Genomic DNA, 19,079 nt, shown 5'->3' with positions numbered 1-19,079 from the left:
AGTTGCTCCCCCAGCCCCAAGCCCTTGGGAACCCAGGCGGTCCAACTACACAGCTAGCCAGCTCACCCAGTTTTGAGTCATCACTTTATCAAAGACAGGAGCACTTGTATTTTTTTTAAGTATCAGACAATTCCTCTAAAAAAATGATAACATCAAATAATTTTCCTACCAACTCTATTACTCTATGCATATACCTTTCCTTCAAAAGCAACTTTTGAGTTATATAAACATTCTAATGTCCTTTCTCTTGGAAACTCTCCCCACATCCTTGCCCCCCGGGTATGTTTTATGTGTGAGGGTAAATCTTAAGAATATGGAGATTTTATCGAAAATATTGACAGAATTGAACCCATGACAGAAGAGAGGTAGGGCAAGTAGTACTTTCTTAATATGTAAAGTTTAAAGTCTAAAGTGAACGATTTACCAATGGATGTTGTCAGATATTCCTGGAATTGACATACAAAAATATCTCAGAAATTACAATAAATTTAGAGATATATAGGAGAGAATTAAGAAGGGGGAAAGATAATATTATACCCAAAAGTTAACCATTTTCTGTGGAAATTTTCCACTCCAACCACTTTACTGAATAAAGAATTTGTTCTTTTAGGTGCTGCTGTAAGTTTTATACTTTGTTAGGCTTCCATTTGGAAAGCGAGCAAGGCAGCATTTGGTCAGAAAATGACTCTGTCATGGAAGACGAGTCCGAGTTACCAGCATCACTTGGGCTAAGCTCCGGGCGCACATCCAGATGGCTGGGCCCCCGCACCCAATGTGAGCCCGGGTTTGGGACTCTCATCGAGAATCTGTGCTGCTCCATGTTAGAGTCAACCAGACAAGGAGAGCTCCTTTGAAAGACTGGTTCAATTATTTATTAGCGCTCTAAGAGTATATTGTCAGCCACGATAGTATTTGAAATTAATATACTATTTGATTAGACTGATTGATCGTCCCTGCAGCTGAAGATTTTAACATTCATTAGCCATACTAAGCAGTCATTAGTATTGCCTTTATCAGCAAGCAAAGAATAAACAGAAATTCTAATAAGAATTCATCACAGTGTATGCACTCCATACCTAAGCCAGTGTGATGAGTGCGGGTGTACTAAATTAACTGCTGTAACATTGGCAGCAGGAAAGATTTCTGTTATAAAATTTAAAAATATCCCCTAATTAATGTTTACTTTGTAACTGGACTCTTTTACATTTAAGTGGGCGATACAGATAATCTCTTATATATCCAGTATAATAAAGTGCTAATGGGTATTTTATACCTAACATGTCTGGTGGTATCCTTTAACTATTAGTTTCAGAAAGGACTGAGGACTTAAGAAAGTTCTGCTAATGTTTTGCCAGCAAAGTCTTTTTCCCACAACCAAGGAATAAAGCATTAGGCTGGGGTTTCAACCAGACTATTAAAGGAAATCCAAATCGTAATGCAAATATGCTGACCTGTTATACTGCATGACACCTCTGTCTACCTACCCAGTCATGAATCCCTTGTAGTTTTAAGAGCAAATCGAAAGGAATGATGTGAAGAGGAGAATGAGGTAGGCAGGGAGAACCCTGAATGAATTGACTCAAGGCCACGCTAGAGCAATTCTAGGTGCATTAAGAATTATGGCTACCTCAAACCGACTGTCTCCTCGGCCCTCCACATGCGAAGCTCATTTAGTGCTCAGAATTATCCTGAAAGATGCCACATTTTACCATGTATAATGTACACTTTTTTTGCCCAAATTTTTGAGGAAAAAATAAGGATGCACATTATACATGGATAGTACTAATTCCATATCTATCTAAACATTTTTAATTCTTTTACTTATGCTTATGCATTAAAAATGTAACTCTAAAAAGCAATGGTGATATCCAGATGCAAAATAATACCCTGGAATACAATAATGAGTTTTGTTTCTAAATATAAATAAATAATTGAATTAAAAAATTAAAATGACAGATTTTTTTCCTGGTAGTTTGGGCCCAAGACTTGGGTGTGTGTTATACAGGGGAACGCGTTATATATGGCAAAATACAGCAGTGCTAGCCCCTTTTAACAAGTGATGTGAGGAGACTGGTGCTCAGATAACAGGTTGAGCAACTCACCCAAGGCCATGCAGATCAGCAGCAAAACCAGCACTTCACTCACTCTGCACATGTAGTTCTGTGGCCATGCTCCTGTGTCCAGCTGCCCTGCACAAGCATAGGCTGAACTGCAGAGTTCTGTGTCTGTTTCTGTCTGTCCTTGACCCTGACAGGGTCTGCAGTATCTATGTTACCTCTCTTGGCTCTCGCATGAATCCACATGACAGCTGGACAGCAAGTGAGGATGGTGGAGGAGTCTGGGCAGAGAGACCAAGAGCTAGTTCAGCTACTACTGTGCCCTAGAATGTGTTAAGTTCTATCTCCACAGGGTTAAAACCAGAGGGTCCACACAAGTATCCAGGGTCCCAGTTGTGCAGGCAGAGAGCAGCATAATTATGAGAATCTGGGCCACTGCATCCTTGGGAGTCAGGGAAGTCTTCAGGTGGTTGTTATTCTAGGGCTGGAGGTGGGCTAAAGAGGGAGGTTCCTGCCTGTAAGAAATAGGAGTGGGACTGAAAATACTGAAATGATTTAACAAGTACCAAAGCAGAATCTCTGTCAGAGAGAGAGGGGCCAAGAAAGAGAGGGACTGAGAGAAGTGTGATTCAGGGACTGCCCTGGAGCCCTGGTCCCCGGACTCAGAGTCCAGGAAGATGTGGGTGAGGAAATAGTCCAGTGTTGCTCATCTTGGGTCTGACTGGGAACAGGGCAAACTCTAAAGAGGCGCTGTCCTGAAAGGGAAGGCAAAGGAAGACCTGGCTCTATGGGAGGCTGCACCTTTGTTCTATTTCCCTAGTCAAAAACGGCTTTAAGTGCAAATCCCGGGAATGGAGGCCTAAGGGGCTTCACCTTAGGAGGCTGCAGACAGTATTCTACTATGGCCTCCAGAACTGAGACAGTGTCAGGGTGGATGTATCTTAAGAGATATGATAGGCTATATATTTTTTCTTTACCTGACAGTTTTATCTTCACTCAGTCCAAGGTTAAAAATGTAGAAGAATCAATAGAAAATGGTTAATTCTTTAAATTACAATTTGACTATAATAATCCTACATTTTAATCTATGTTATTGCCTTCAGTGACAAATCACTATTGATAGAACAGCCTATTTCAATAATTTCGGATGTTATTCCATAGAGGAATAGAGCTAATAATTATGCTATCTTTCAAATCAATGCTTGGAGCAAATTTCTTTCCTGAGTCTTTGAAGACATTTTGAATGGATAAAATTTTCATGCTTATGTTTCCTAATTCTTCTTTTTCCCTCCCCCTACACAGGAGACTTTGAATGTGATTGATCCTGGCTTGATGGACCTAAATGGGACCAGTGAGGATGCTCTGGAATGGGATGAAACTGACATAAGTAACAAGTTAATTAGTTTGAATGAAGAATCAAATGACCTTGATCGAGAACCCCGATCTACCATGCCTTCCTTAAAACTTGAAGAGACAGGTTGTGAGGGACCTGGTTATGAAGAAAAGGCAGGTGACCATGGGGGATCTCAGTACACATCAAGTATTACTGCCCCCTCCAGTCCACACGTTTACCAAGTATACAGCCTCCACAACGTGGAGCTCTATGAGGACAACCACATGCCGTTCCTCAAGAACAGTCCGAAGCTCACCAGCACGACACAGCCGAGTATTTTAACTAAGAGTCTCAGTAAAGACTCTTCATTTTCATCTACCAAATCTCTGCCAGATCTTCTAGGGAGCCCTAGTTTGGTGAAGCCCTGCCCATGCCATGGAGGAGACGCGAGCCAGAATTCAGGCAGCGAGAGTGGAATCGTCAGTGAAGGAGACACTGACACCACGACCAACTCTGAAGCGTGCTTGCTCAATGTGGTAGATGGGTCCCCAAGTAATGCTGACACTGAACATCTGGACCTGCAAATAGGAGATGCTATTAATGTGTTAGTGCAAAAATTTAAAGATGAGGAGGAAACCATTATGCTTCCTGATAGTGCTCAGTCATCCATTTCACCAGTGGGTTGTGTAAATGGAAAAGTCGGAGACTTAAACAGTGTTATCAAACATACCCCCGACTGTTTGGAGGAAGAATTACAAGGAAAACATGATGTGTTTACATTTTATGATTACTCTTACCTCCAAGGCTCAAAACTCAAATTACCAATGATAATGAAACAGTCACAAAATGAAAAAGCACATGTAGAGGATCCCTTGCTTCATGGCTTTTATTTTGATAAAAAATCCTGCAGATCGAAACATCAAGCTACAGAGTTACAACCAGATGCACCTCCCCATGAAAGGATTTTGGCAAGTGCATCCCACGGAATGGATCATGCTTCATATAAAAGTGGTGATGTAGAGAAGTCACTCACTGGCATGCAGAATGCCAAACAGCTCTCCCTTTTATCTCATAGTTCATCTGTCGAGTCCCTGTCTCCAGGGGGTGATTTATTTGGATTGGGCATCTTTAAAAATGGCAGTGACAGCCTCCAGCGAAGCACTTCTTTAGAAAGTTGGTTGACGTCCTATAAAAGCAATGAAGATCTTTTTAGCTGTCACAGCTCTGGGGACATAAGTGTGAGCAGTGGCTCAGTCGGTGAACTAAGTAAAAGGACATTAGATCTCCTGAATCGTTTGGAGAATATCCAGAGCCCCTCAGAGCAAAAGATAAAGCGAAGCATTTCCGATATCACTCTTCAAAGCGGTTCCCAAAAGATGTCCCTGACTGGCCAGCTGTCATTAGATATAGCATCTTCTATCAATGAAGACTCGCCAACATCTCTTACAGAACTTAGCAGCAGTGATGAGCTCTCTCTTTGCTCAGAGGATATTATGCTACACAAGAACAGGATCCCAGAATCAAATGCTTCCTTCAGGAAGCGCCTGACTCGTTCAGTGGCTGATGAAAGTGATGTCAATGTCAGCATGATCGTGAATGTCTCTTGCACCTCTGCTTGCACGGATGATGAAGATGACAGTGACCTCCTCTCCAGCTCTACCCTCACCTTGACAGAAGAAGAGCTGTGCATCAAAGACGAGGATGATGACTCCAGCATTGCAACAGACGATGAAATTTATGAAGACTGTAACTTGATGTCAGGGCTGGACTATATAAAGAATGAACTGCACACCTGGATTAGACCAAAGCTTTCCTTGGCTAGAGATAAGAGAAGGTGTAATCTCAGTGATGAGATAAGGGGCAGCAAGGAGATAAGTAGTAATGAGGTGACCAATTCCTCGGATACACTGAGCATTGAGGCCCTGCTAAATGGCTCCACAAAACATCTCTCTGAAAACAATGGAAATAGTAAGAATGTGTCCGACATGCATGAGTTAGGGACAAAGGGTGAAAATAAGAAAAATAGTTTCAAAGTTAATAAAGATCCATATGTGGCTGATATGGAAAATGGCAATATTGAAAGTACTCCAGAAAGACAGAAGGATGAACTTCATGGGATTTCAAAGGAATCAGAAAATCTTGTCTCAGACAGGAAAAGGATTTCAGAGAGTGAGCACTGTAAGTGTAAAGCATTTATGGATAGTTCAGATGATTCAAACACTGCTGGAAAGGAATCTGTCCCCCAAACTGTTAGACATCTTCCCCCAAAGTTTCAAAACCACCACCATATTGAAAATCAAAGGGCTGCTTCTCCTTGCATTGAGAAGTCTTGCCCAAAACTGCCCTCAGAAACCAGAGTTATCAATAGACAGGACTCTGACGTACTAAAATCTGCATCTAATGGTGCACCAAGTATGGCTGGAAAACCTGCTGGTTGCTGCCGAGGAGCTGAACAAAATGAAATTGAGGAAAATGCCTCCGTCAATGATAACGTTTCCTGTTGTGACTGTGAGCCAGTTGTTTTCCATCCGAAAGATGCTGAAGATTGTTCAGTACATGACTTTGTTAAGGAAATCATCGATATGGCTTCAACTGCCCTAAAAAGTAAATCTCAACCTGAAAATGAGGCAGCTGCTCCTACTTCATTAACTCAGATCAAGGAGAAAGTGTTAGAACATTCTCACCGGCCCATCCAGCTGAGAAAGGGAGACTTTTATTCCTACTTATCTCTCTCATCTCATGACAGCGATTGTGGGGAGGTCACCAATTACATAGAAGAGAAGAGCAACACTCCTTTGCCGCTGGACATTACTGACTCTGGCCTAGAAGACAAGGAAGACATTGAATGTTTCTTTGAGGCCTGTGTTGAGGATGACCCTGAGGAAGATGAGCCCCATTTCTCTAGCGCTCCCCTGAATGAGCCTGCAGGTGCCAGTGAGGCTGCAATGCCAGTACAGGCAGCAGCAGGTTCTTCTAGGTTCAGTGATATTTCTCTCCTAACTGATGATGTGGACATGGTGGCTCTTTCAAATCCTCCCCCCACAGAAGGATCTGACATTGGAAAGGAAGTGGATGGTCTACCCCAGTCTTCCAATGTCTGTGGAGAAAGCTCCAAGTCATCTAGTCCTTCAAGGCTGGCCAGTGAAAAAGCAAGTTCCGAACACCCCGGTGAGTCTGGAATGCCAGAGGGATATAATGCTGCCTTAGCCAAACCTGGAGTTCCAGGACTCTCATCAGAGGCAGCACAGCCCAGAGACAAAGCCACCTCGAGTCCCAACTCCCAAACTTTAACCTGCGAAGACAACCCTCTAAACCTGGATGAAGAACGACACAGAAATATGCATAGGTAGAATGTAACCCTCTCCAAGCATGAAAATCATCTCATTGAAAGGTACGTATGGTTCTCATGTTTTAGATACACATGCAATAAGTTTTTATCATGCATGTTTTATATGTGTTTGAGTGAACAGGAAAAAAGACTAGTCAGAATGACTAGTCATGGCACATACTTATCTGAAGAAGACATTTAGGTAGAAGACACATTCCCAACAATGCAAGTAACTGTGAAGCAAAAGGGGAAAACAGTCACAAATGACATTTTTAGTGACATTATTTTATTACATCATTCTGGCAAGAACAATACAAAACTTCAGGAAGTAACTGAATAATTGAGGCCCTCAAATTCTTCCACTGAGGGAGGAAAACACGGTCCTCCAAATTGCAATTATACCCTCTGATCAAATGCATGCACAATGACCACGCTCACCATTTCAGTTTCCTGCTCACAGAGCTGCCCGCTGCCTTTGTTGCCTGAAGATGAGCACTGATTGGGTTAAAGGCTGTGTCTTCTGATCTGGGTCCTCCTTTTATGCTTCTGTCTCAAGTAACTATCATCACATTTGCTTCCCCAGCAGAAGGCTGTGCTGTCACAACTCCTAGTCACAGCCACATCTGAGGAATCAAACGGAGGGGGAAAGTGGATGTTAAAGAAGAGGCTCTTATTTATCCACACAGAGAAACTGAGAACAGGCCCAGAAAGCAAATGCAGAAAGAATATAGGACAAGTTGATGGCATTTTGATAAAAACAGAATTTTCTAATTTTGCCTGAAGTTGACAGGCTGATTTCCATCAAATTTTTTAAGTCATTTCACCCTTCATATTTAATCAGACAGCTATTGATTGATAACTTTGAGATGATGCTATAGTTCTAAAAGTGACACAGAAATTCTGTTATTTCCCATTGTTAAGCCTCAGTGATGAATATACTATCTCAATCAAGTTTAAAGAAAATTTGAGCTTTTGAATGCGAGAGTTGTGTTTTACCAAAGTTGAGGTGCCAAATGGCATCACCACCCCCAGCTCCAGAAGCTTAATGCCACAGCCTAAACTTGTGCTATAGGAAATGAATTACAGAAGCAATCTACCCTAATTTGTTAACTTATTCAAATAACAGTTATTATACTTAACTATGCTAAAGATTATCTTTTTTGTGGCAGATTGTTTATTTTTTGATGAGCCTAATTACTGATTTTCTAAAAGTAATTTACATTTATTACAAATACATCTTTTAAAATGTGACAGATAAATGTTGTTCCCATAATGTATTATGAAAAAAGTTACTATTTAAAAACACATTATTTAATTTGAAAGATGAATGGCAAACATCATTATTTTTTTTCCTGCAACACCTGTGCCCTAGGCTCATTAAAATGTGTGATTCTGTGTTGAGCTGCTAGAAATGAGGAGGGGGGAATCTATACCATATATATATATATGGTGCATATATATACATATATATATCCTAAAAATAAACTCAGAATGCAGAATTGAAGAAAGGCATCCTACTTACTAATATAGCCCAACTAATTTTCTATATTTCAGACTTTTTACAATTGGCTGCAAATGAGAACAAAGGTGGGAGAGAGAAAAATGTATTTTCTGTGAAAGATGTCCACCCTGTAATCGCATTTTCCATCAGTATGCAGTAAAAGTGACCATTAAGGGAGAGTAACTGCATTTCCATGAGCTACTTCAAACCAAGTTCTATGAGAACCAGTTGTACCATTGGCTCTGCCAACCACCGCAGAAGGACTGGTAGAGCCTGGCTGGTTTTTGTTCTCTGAGAGTGGATAAAGGCTGGAAAGCAGCACCACTTTGAGCATGACATCATGTGACTGTGACCCTCAAGTCACCACCAGTCATGCTGATCCGGAGCTCAAGAAGCTCTGGCACTGGAGACACCTCCAGGGTACACGCCTCCCTTTCTGATCCTCTGGGCATTTCCTCCCTCCCTTACACAAGCTAGTACTGACAGAAATGTAAATGATGAGCAGCTCCATCTTTAGACTTGGAGAAGTGAATGTGCTGATGGGTGTGTGTGACCCTCACATTTTACAGGCAGGGACAGTGTAGAACTGTTAGCCAGCTTGCCTGCCAGTCAGCTGTATTTCGGTGAGTCCCCCCGGAATGTACTGCCTGGCCCTGTCCCAAGCTATGGGAGAAGCAGATAGATTTTACTTCTGTAGAACTCACGTTGCCCTCAAGTGACTTGTTACCAGTTCAGGGCATTTAAATAGCCACATTTACTGGCCTATTCAGGTTTGCTCTTTTTTTAGCGTCATGTACGCAAAACACCTGGATACCTAAATTTTTCACCAGTCATCAACATGGTACCTGGGTATAAAGATTTACATACTGTTAAAGTACTATCAATTGTGGCAAATTATTTAATCTCAAAATGTTGAAATGACTTCAGTGTTAAATGTCAGGAATACACTTAACTAATACATTTACATTTGATATTTATTAAAATAGTTGTTATATTTAGTATTTTTACCAAAAATTACTATAATTTTTATTTGATAAATATGAAGTTCCATGCCTATTAAAGCTTAATTCTTGCCATTGTCCTTCATACAAAATTTAAAATAGCAAAAGGAAAAGCTTACTTTTTAATCCATTTTAAAACTATCAGTTGGTGTGCTCTTTTTATCAGGGTAATAAAATTCACTAAATGCAACTTGCTGGGTTTTATAAGAAATAAGTTCTTAGATAATGGAATTATGTCATCCAGGAGTGCTGTAACTTAGAATAATAGCAATACAGTTTGCAAGTAACATTTATTTTCAAAAATTTTTGAAAAGGTTTTTTTCATTTACTGCATTCTAATTAAAAACATACTGAAACTGCATGAGAAGTTTTAACATGATCTAATGCAGTCTGCATTTGCACCAGTTTCCAGGCAATACTGCTGTGCTTTTCACTATTTTCATTTATATGCCATGTTTCTATAAAAATAGAGAGGTCAGTTACAGCAAATCACATCAAAGGAAAGGTAACTGAATAGATCAGATATTTCTGCCTAATTTGGAGGAAGCGTATAATGTATGTCTGGAGTGCCTCCTAGGACCTGCCTAAGAGATGTACTTTGCACTAATCTTTTTGCTGTATTCTGACAGTTATTTCTTTATAATCCTCATCATAAGCCTCTGATCTTTGGTGAATGATTTAACCCTCAACTTCATGCAGGATAAATCCTGTAGTACAAAAATTTAACTCATCACATGCAGCCAGTGAGTACTTTTTATTTTTTCCTTTTGGTTTGCTCTGGTTTTCAGCTTTATTTTACTCTGTGTGTGGGTGTACTGCAGAGGGGCTGTTTTTACTCAGGATGCATCTTATTTCCTTTAGAACTTTTTAGCCTTTCCTACTTCACTGGTCTGCATATGTGATAGTTGGATGCCCATAGATTTTAGATTTTAGGCAATTACTTATCTTTACCCATGCTGGAGTACACACATGCACAGTCGAAACCGCTGCTGCTCGGTTTTCACCAACTGAGAACGCAGTCAGAGCAAACATTTCTCATGTATACACACCACCAGTTTCCGTTCTGTTCATCAGATTGACACAGAGTGTTCAGTATGACCCCATACTGGCGAAGCACATTTAAGAAACTACTATTGGTGATAGTGTATTTATTTTCCACTAAACAAGACAGGTGTAATTTTATCAAATATGCCTTTAAAATTATTTCAATAAATCCAGGTCCTGGTGGATGTGAAGTATTTTTTTTAAATTACCCAGCACTTCTGAATAACTAGCTTTGTCATGATAAATAATGAAGATTTTATTGGTCATCCTCCTGTCGTCACACATGTGCGTTGCACACACATGCGTGAGCACACGCATGCACAGCACAGATCTGTGTCTCAGCCAGTTTGGCCTGCCCCTTTTCAAGTGGGCCAAGTTAAAAGAATTGATTATCCAGAGAGAATTTAAATACCAGCATTCGGTAAGATCCGGTTTGCCTCACCTAAAGATTCCCTACTTAGTGGCCAGTTTTCACATGAGTCATGGCCTCAGCATTTGAACAATGCACTCACTGTGCCCTCTCTAGGGTTACTGCATGATTCTACTATACCAAATTTCATCCCATCTGTTCCTGTCTGTCTCTCCCTGTTCTCAAACTTGCCTTCTCTCCCCAACTTCCTGTGGCTCCAGCCAAACCATATTAGCTGAAGATTTTCTGGTTCCTAAACAGGTTGTGAGGTTGTTGAGAAAGAGCCAGACAGAGAATGAGAATGCTGAGTTCTGAAAAGACAATAAAGCAACCTGACATCAGAATTCAGAACCCAGACAAGCAAAAGCCTGCTGTGTTTGAGAGCTGGTCAGAGGACCTTAAGTAATTTCATCCTGTGTTGCCTAAACCTGGGTTAGTTGTTCATCACATTGGGCAGGTTGCTTTTAGAGGCTTAAAAATAGGCAGAACTAATTGAGTTTGGCGGAAATGTGTATCTGAGCCATCAGATGTACAGACATAATTGAATCATTCTCATTTGCACAACACTGTCTGTACCTTAAATGATATGCGTTCATATTTGAGCTAGAAGCCCCAGTTATATTCTTTTACAGGCAAGGGGCTGAAACATTTGGAATGATCACAATGTTATGAATATTTTGCCACTATATGATACTGGAATTGTTCCATTCCATTGTCCCACATACAGTCTCTCTGGAGAAAGGGTTAAACCCTGAGGACCTAGGTTCCTGCCCTGTGAATGACTGCTAATACTTGGCTGATGCCCTTGGCATTGGCAGACTCACATTCTCGTAGTGAGTGGAGGCTATCTTGAGTGCTTAAAACTGAGTTCACAAGTAGAAGAGCGATGAGATTGAGAGGAAAAGTCAAACCTGATGATTTTTCTTGTTTTCCTTAAAACCAAGTCTCCAAAACAAGTCAGTGTATTTTTTCACATGGTTTCTGAAATATTTTTACTTAGTAATGTGAACCCTGGGCTATTACAATCGCTTTATATTGTAAGTGTCCTTTTATTGCAGAACACATGGCAGCCTTCGGGCTCCTCAAAGGTCTGGGTGTTACAACTGAAACAGGCATTTCTGAAACCTTTTTTTTCTCTCTCACTTTTTTGTTTCCTGTAGATAAGCCTGGCTGCAACTCAAGGGTGGCCTCATACTCCCACCCCAGGCTGGTCTCTGTTCCATCACGTCACTGCCGTTTGTGACACTGACCTCCCCCAAGATGACCCTTCCAAATGCGGTTTGCCCACGTGACCTTGTGATCTGGATGTGTGCACTGGTTCTCTTTAGGTGACTGTCTCTGAAGTTCAGCAAAGCTGCTTGCTCTCCCACAGATTCCTGTCCCAAGCTACCTCCACCACCCCCCGCCTCTCCAGCAAGACTTTCTGTTTCCTCCCCTCTCCACCTGCTCTATAAAGTTCTGCAGCTCACCAAATTGATGGTCCATTAAACTCACCTGTCTGGAATGAGCCCTGCCAGTACTTGACCAATTTTATGTTTCGATATGAATTTTTGGTAATGGTATGATGCCTGTGTTTATTGAAAGAGTTTTACCTAAAAGGGCAACATTTGATTTGATTGCAGCACAGAGGAGAGATACTGGTCTTTCTTTCAAAATTAAGCAACTTTGAAAAGCGCCATTTTATTTATTTTGTTTTAATAATAATAATCTATGCAGCACTTCAAGAAACAACTATATGGTGTTGTATATTATAAACTGATGACATTCTATTAAATTATGTACAACATTTTTGGTTTTCTTATGCTTCTTGAGGTGGTAATGTGAAAAAAAAGTTTTTAAAAAGTGTGCCTTGCTGTATTTCTTATACCATTTATTAAAAAGCTGCTGTCATGGTAAAATTAGGTTGGGTTGGAAGGAAGAAATAGCAAGGTTAAGATGTGTGAATAATTTCTGTATATATGTATAACCAAGTACAAACATTGATGTATAATGACAGTATAAAATGCTTTCATGTTTGTGATGTCTAGTGATGTGGAAATATAAGCCTTAAATCCATTAGATTGCATGGTAATTAAAATTGGCATAATAAACATAGCTTATTAGGGGAAAAGGAAAATTAGTGATCTCTTCTACCTGTGTTATTTACCAAATTATTGCATCTGGTTCTGGAAAAAATATTATAGATAGCTGTTTCCAAAATATCTATCTCGCATAAGAGGCTTAAAATTGCCTACACTAGACTCTACACATGAAGCCTTTACAATTTTCAGAACCTTTCCAATCACTATAAAGATATTGGAACACAAATGATTAAAGATAGTTCCCCTAAAGCAGTAAAAAAAAATTAGATTTTTTTCTGTTTATCATTAGTGGTTTTAATGTTCAGGATACATCTTATATTTATTTTATATAATTCTTTTGAATGGGTTTGTTAAAAAGATGGTAGAAAGTGTAGAAAATTTCACTCTTTTTTTGATTTAGAGTATAGATTTCAAATGTATTTATTTTGTGTAAAAGAAATCAGCTAAAAGATATTCAGTTTGGTCTTCACGGCTCTTGCTAAATGCAGTTTCTAATTTTGTTCTGATGCCTACTAAAGTGCCTACCACAGTAGGTATGCAATACAAATTTGCTGAATTGAAATATTGAATTAAGTAAGATGGATAACATTTATCTTTTCCTCTTGAGAGACCTACACCAAAACTTGTAAACAACTAGAAAAAGACATAAGGCAGTTAGAAAACTACTCAGAATACAGGGTCCAGCACAAATAATGCCCCCTTTTTATTACAAAATCTTTTATAACAAAATCATAAGCATGTAATTCTGTAACATAACATCACTCTCAAGCACACCATCTGACATTTTTGTGAAGTGTTCAAATTAAAGCTATGAATTATCACACCCATATTATTATACTACCAACCACACTCAAGCAAGTGTTGCTTCTGCTGGACCCTGTATATAATCAATTTATACCAAATTTCAAAAAAATAATGTGTGGATTTATACAGTCAAAGAAATGACAATCATTCATTCAACTGATAGTTCGTTAACACATTTATCTGCAAGGTACTGTTCTGGTTGCGGGGGGTGCAATGGTAAGTGAATGAAGGCTCTGCCCTCAGGGGGCTCACCTGCATCACAGATGAAATGATAGGAGAGATAGTCATTGTCCTCAGGTGATGAAAAGAGCAAAGTGGTAAAAGGTACAAAGACAGAAGCAGCAATGAGAGACAAGGAGGAAAAAAAGGGTGAGAAGAGAGCAGAAAGTTAGTAGGGAATTAGCGAAGCTTATTGCAGGGGTAGGAGGAGAAAAGGCAAACTGGGAGACTTAATGGAGGGTCTCTTTAAACAGTTCAGTTGGAGCTTCTGTATGTGATATGCTAGGTAGTAAGGAAGTTTTGTCAAGTCTTTGCTTTGCACTGGATATTATTTATCATTAGGACTTTATTAGTAGCACTCCAAGAACATTAAAAAAAAACTAGTCTATAGTTCTACCATTTTAATAACTATTTATATTTTCATTCCCCTTCTAATCTTTTCCATACATATTTCAAAACTGATTAATCATTTTAGGCTTTTGACCAGATAATAATTTAATCACAAGGAGTTTTAGGCAGACATTTAGTTGCAGTGTTCAAGATGATTAACGGGGAAGATACTAGAGATAAATGTCTCATTAGGAGGTAGCTGTAGAAAATAATCTAGTCTTGAGAAGATAACAGGAATAGTGGCCTGGGATATAGAGGAAAAAAAGTCCTAGTGTCTTTGAAATACCTAAGAACATTCTGGATACCTGTTGAGGTGTATTATTGTTTCATACACCAAGACAACCTAAATTTTCTTTGGGTACCAACTAATGCCAAGTCTATATCTATCAGTAAAACATTAAAAAAAAACAAACAGATCATGATATTCTGTTTACCTATGATATACACATTGAAAACCTTGAGGTATTGAAAATATGTGTTTATCAATAATCTATTTAGTGTTAACACCATATTTGTAGAATGACTTTCAGGTTTATTGTATTGATACTATGCTTTTTCAGGTTGGAAGGGATGGAATAGCCTCAATCTCTTATTCTATGTAGATGCTACCTCTTTAGTTACCCTGGAAAATGGCCGTGCCAACTCTGCCCACACACTTTCAGTGACACTATTAAGGCAATCTGCCCCCCTGTGGGGCATGTCTCTGTTGGAAAGCTATTTCTTGGGTTACTAAAATCTGCATAGTGCCCCCCTCATCCACCTTTAATTTTGCTTACTGGTCCTAGTTCTTTCCTAATAAGCTTCTCAGAGAATTTCTACCACTTTTTTTTCATGGTAGCCCTGAAGATAATTGAGACCAGTTACTCATTTTCTCCCAGTTGCTATGATTTCTGTTTTTTAATTCCCTCAACAGCCCTTCATATGCCATGATTTTCAGATCCATTTCAACCTGACTGAATGTTAACAGACAGAATCCTTGAAATTGAGGAACTGTCCTCATCATCATACATGTAGAAAAATATCTGAACATTTAAGTGGTAAGTTTTCTCTAAAAATATATTAAGATATATGTTTATTCTATTATTGTAAATTTCAATAAATAAATAAATAAGCAAATAAATAAGAATCCATTACTTCCTTCAGTAGATCAGTCTAGTGCCAGAGTCATCTTGAATCTTTACCTTATATCAACTCAAAGCCTAACCCGTTTCCATGTAAAGCAGGGTCCCCCCTTCCATTTATTCATTATTCATTCCGTCATTCAGTAAACATTCACTGAGTGGCTACTTGTATGATGTACTCTGTTTGGCATTAGAGATATAAAAGCAACTAATACGTGGTCTCTGCCTACAAAAGTTTACAGTTTTTTTCTTGTGAAAGTGCCTTTCATGTCCTCAAATAGAATGATGTCTCCAAATTAAATGATGACCCAATAATTTTGTTTCCTACCTAGTTTCTCTACATTAAAAAAATCTAGTGAGTAAAAGAGTATGCAGCACTATGTGGATCTGACTACTAGAAGAAGTGAGGTGTTTTTTGTATTTGAAAGTTTTAATTACAGAAAAAACATACTTCAGATTTCTGGTCACTGAATAAATATGTGTCTTGTGCAACAACAGAACAATCTAAATTCAGAGGTTTTGAGAAGCTAAGTTTGATCATTTTTGTTGTGCTTGGTTTACCCATGCTATAATTCCTGGAAATAAATTAGATGAAAATAACAAAACACACTGAAATGATTTAGCTCTTTCTTATAAGTCTAATTATTTTAATTTCCAAATGAAATTGGTATTATTTTAAAATTTGAATGAAGACCTTATTTTTCAAACACTACAATTTTATGTTTCAAATTTTTCTAACTTGAATCAACTAAATTTACAACTGTGTCTTTTTTCCTGTATATAATCTTCCAATCTTCTTTTTGAGTAATTTCACACCTATGTAAAAGTTGAATCAGTAGCATAATATTTGCTTATTCATCAGTCAGATTCATTTATTGTTACTGTTCTACATTTGCTTCATCTCTCCATTCACACATGCATGTGCACACACATTTCTGGGATTGAACCATTTGAAATTAAATTACTAATCATACTACTTCATCTATAAATTCTTCAGTATACATCATCTAAGAACAAGGGCATCATTCTACAAGTCCACAATATCATCCTTGTGCCCAAAGTAACAATGATGCAATAACATTTGATAACCCATATTCACATATTTCCAAATACCCTAGTAATGTCCTTTTACAGGTGTTTTGGTTTCTATCTATGGTTCAAACAAAGATCATACATTGCTTTAAAGTGTTGTCTTTTTATTCTTGAACAGTTTCCCCACACTTGTTTTTTCCTTTGGTCCCTTCTAACTGACAGTTCTGAAGAGTCCAGGCCAGTTTCATAAAATACCCACAACCTGGATGTGTCCAGTTGTTTTCTCATTATTCAACTCAGGGTAAACTTTTTTGTCAAGTATAGCATGTAGGTGATGTTGTGTTCAATAGCTACTCTTTAATGAGGAAGGAATGAGTCATTGACGTTCTTGATGTGTCTTCAAGTTTCTCTTACAGCTTATGCTTCATTAGTCTAAAACAGGGTCAGCAAACCACAGTTCATGAGCCAAATCTGGCCCACTGCTTATTTTTGTTTGGGCTTTGAGCTAATGGTGGTTTTTATGTTTTTTAAATGATTCAAAAAAATCAAAAAAATATTTCATGACATATAAAAATTATATAATATTCAAATTTCGGTGTCCATGAATAAAGTTTTATTGGAACACAGCCACACCTTTGTTTACATATTGTCTACGGCTGCTTTTGCACTGTAACTGCAAAGTTAAGTAGTAGTGACAGAGACCATATGGCCTGCAAAGCCTAAAATATTTATACTTGGCCCATAACAGAAAAAGTTTTCCCATCTCTGATTTATGGTATTCTAAATTCTGACACCATTTTCTTAGAGGTAAGTGGATTTCCATTTGCAAAATCAATGTAATATATTAGATCCTTTAATAGTTATTTTTTATATTCTATATTTTGAGTTGGCATTTTCTGTTTCATGTTACCTTAGTAAAATACAATGTCCTTTGTTTCATAAACTTAAAGATTATTTGACATCCACAGTTGGTTTAAGGATTTAAATTTAGTTTACTTAACACAGCATGGCTTTGATTGATTTCATGGGTTAGTCAATTACAAACTAAGTCATTTGTTCAATCAGAACCATCAGGAGAGTTGATACAACCTAAATTCTCTTCAATTCACCAATAAACTGGAATCCTTTCTCTCAATGTTTTTCTAAAGCAGTCCAAGGAAATTTAAAATCAGGCCATTTGAGATCCAGTTTTTTCAAATGTATTTTTCAACCCAAACAAAGGTAAAACCTTGATCAAAAATTGTTAATGAAACACTTTCATTTCCCAAGTGCTAGTCACAAATAATCTGAATTTGCCAAGGAAATAAGTCTTCTCCACACACCCTGCCCTGGCCATAGGAGGGCCCTCTTATTGAATAGAAGATGTTCAAAAGGTAACAGGCTTCTACTTTTTTTCCGTAATTCATCTGTGACAGCACTACCACCTTCCACTGTCACACACCTAGAGAGGGGACACCCAGGGAAGGTGGTTAGCCACATCTGCCTCCTTAATAAATGACCACAACCTTCCATAAAACAACAGCCTATTAATATGAGACTTTTTCTGTATTTGCATTTTCAGAGTAAAATAACAAAATGATGTGTGCAAGTCACTCCCACAACATTGATGTTCCTGCAGCAAAGGCATTTGGCTAATGCCTTGAGGTCATTATGATCCTTGACTCACACCGGTCCTTGCCAAAGCAGACAATAGGCAAAGATCATTGGTACGTGGGTATTGAAGTAAACCAGGGCCTGCATAAAGCAGCTTTTCTCACTCTCTGTTTCAACACATGCAACTTGGAAGAGGCTCACATGTGTGAGACACTTGCAGGCTTTTGCCAAGCGGTAACAATTTCCAAGAGGGAAGGCCCTACCCCCTTCTCCCCCACTTGCGGGGGGTGGGGGGATCTTAACAGAGCTGAGTGGAGTGATAATATTCTATGAATAACCCTGAAGCCAGTCTAATTCGATACTTAAACAAAATATTGTTACTGAATATTGGTCCTTTAATATTGGCTACAAATCCCTTGTGACATCATATTTAGAACTACCGATGTTGAGGCTTGTACTCTCTTGATTGAAGCGCCCCCAAACCTGGGAAAGGTCTCCCAAAGAACATGGGAATCAACAACCCTGTGTGTGGACGCGCAGCCCCAGATGATCCACAGCCATGGACGACTGTGGATGGAGGATGATCCACAGCCATCCACAACTCGATCTTTCTGGTGAGTACGTTCTTCTGAAAAGTAATAAATTCAAAGGAAGCAAATGTAAAATGCAGTAACACTTGCCCACAAATTTACAAGGGAGAAATGGCTGATTCTGATGAATTGGCCCAGGTAACGCCATCCCTCCTTGACCACTGAGACAGATGCTACAGAACAGCAAGGTTTTCCAAACGAATGTGGAACCTTTGAGTGTCTCTGCCACACAAGCTGTTCATCAGCTGTTCTTTCCCCTTTGTCACTTATTTACAGGGAATTTGGAGTAGGATCAACCAGATGTAGACTTGGTTTTTTTTCCCCAACATCAAAACATATATAGGAATATATTTATTTAATGAAAATTAATAAATATATAATTGAATAAGAAATGACACGAAAATTATAAAAACATATTTCTGTGTCCTCACACTTAATTTGATATTTTTAAAATTTCCAACTTCCTATAAACAAATGGACCATTATAGACATAAACCAAATATAATTTAGCAAAATTTATTCAAGGACTAAAATGATTGAAGGCATTAGAAACATAAAAATGCATATGATCCTCTT

At 38.6% G+C, this 19,079-nt stretch overlaps 1 protein-coding gene across 5 annotated transcripts in view; it reads left to right on the top strand.

Annotated features, from left to right (window-relative positions):
- Positions 1–15,879, top strand: part of AKAP6 (A-kinase anchoring protein 6) — a 485,646-nt gene extending 469,767 nt beyond the window's left edge. For all 5 annotated transcript variants that reach the window (XM_053670522.1, XM_053670524.1, XM_053670523.1 and 2 more), the window contains exons 13-14: positions 3,360–6,781; positions 11,834–15,879. In XM_053670522.1, the coding sequence (XP_053526497.1) occupies positions 3,360–6,740 (3,381 nt within the window). In that variant the 3' untranslated portion in view covers positions 6,741–6,781; positions 11,834–15,879. The remainder of the gene's footprint in view (positions 1–3,359; positions 6,782–11,833) is intronic.
- The last annotated feature ends 3,200 nt before the right edge of the window (positions 15,880–19,079 follow it).

This window comes from Artibeus jamaicensis, unplaced genomic scaffold, assembly GCF_021234435.1.
Source record: "Artibeus jamaicensis isolate MK-2021 breed Jamaican fruit bat unplaced genomic scaffold, CSHL_Jam_final contig_588, whole genome shotgun sequence".
NCBI classification, from domain to species: Eukaryota; Metazoa; Chordata; class Mammalia; order Chiroptera; family Phyllostomidae; genus Artibeus; species Artibeus jamaicensis.
This window is presented reverse-complemented; position numbering and strand designations above follow the sequence as displayed.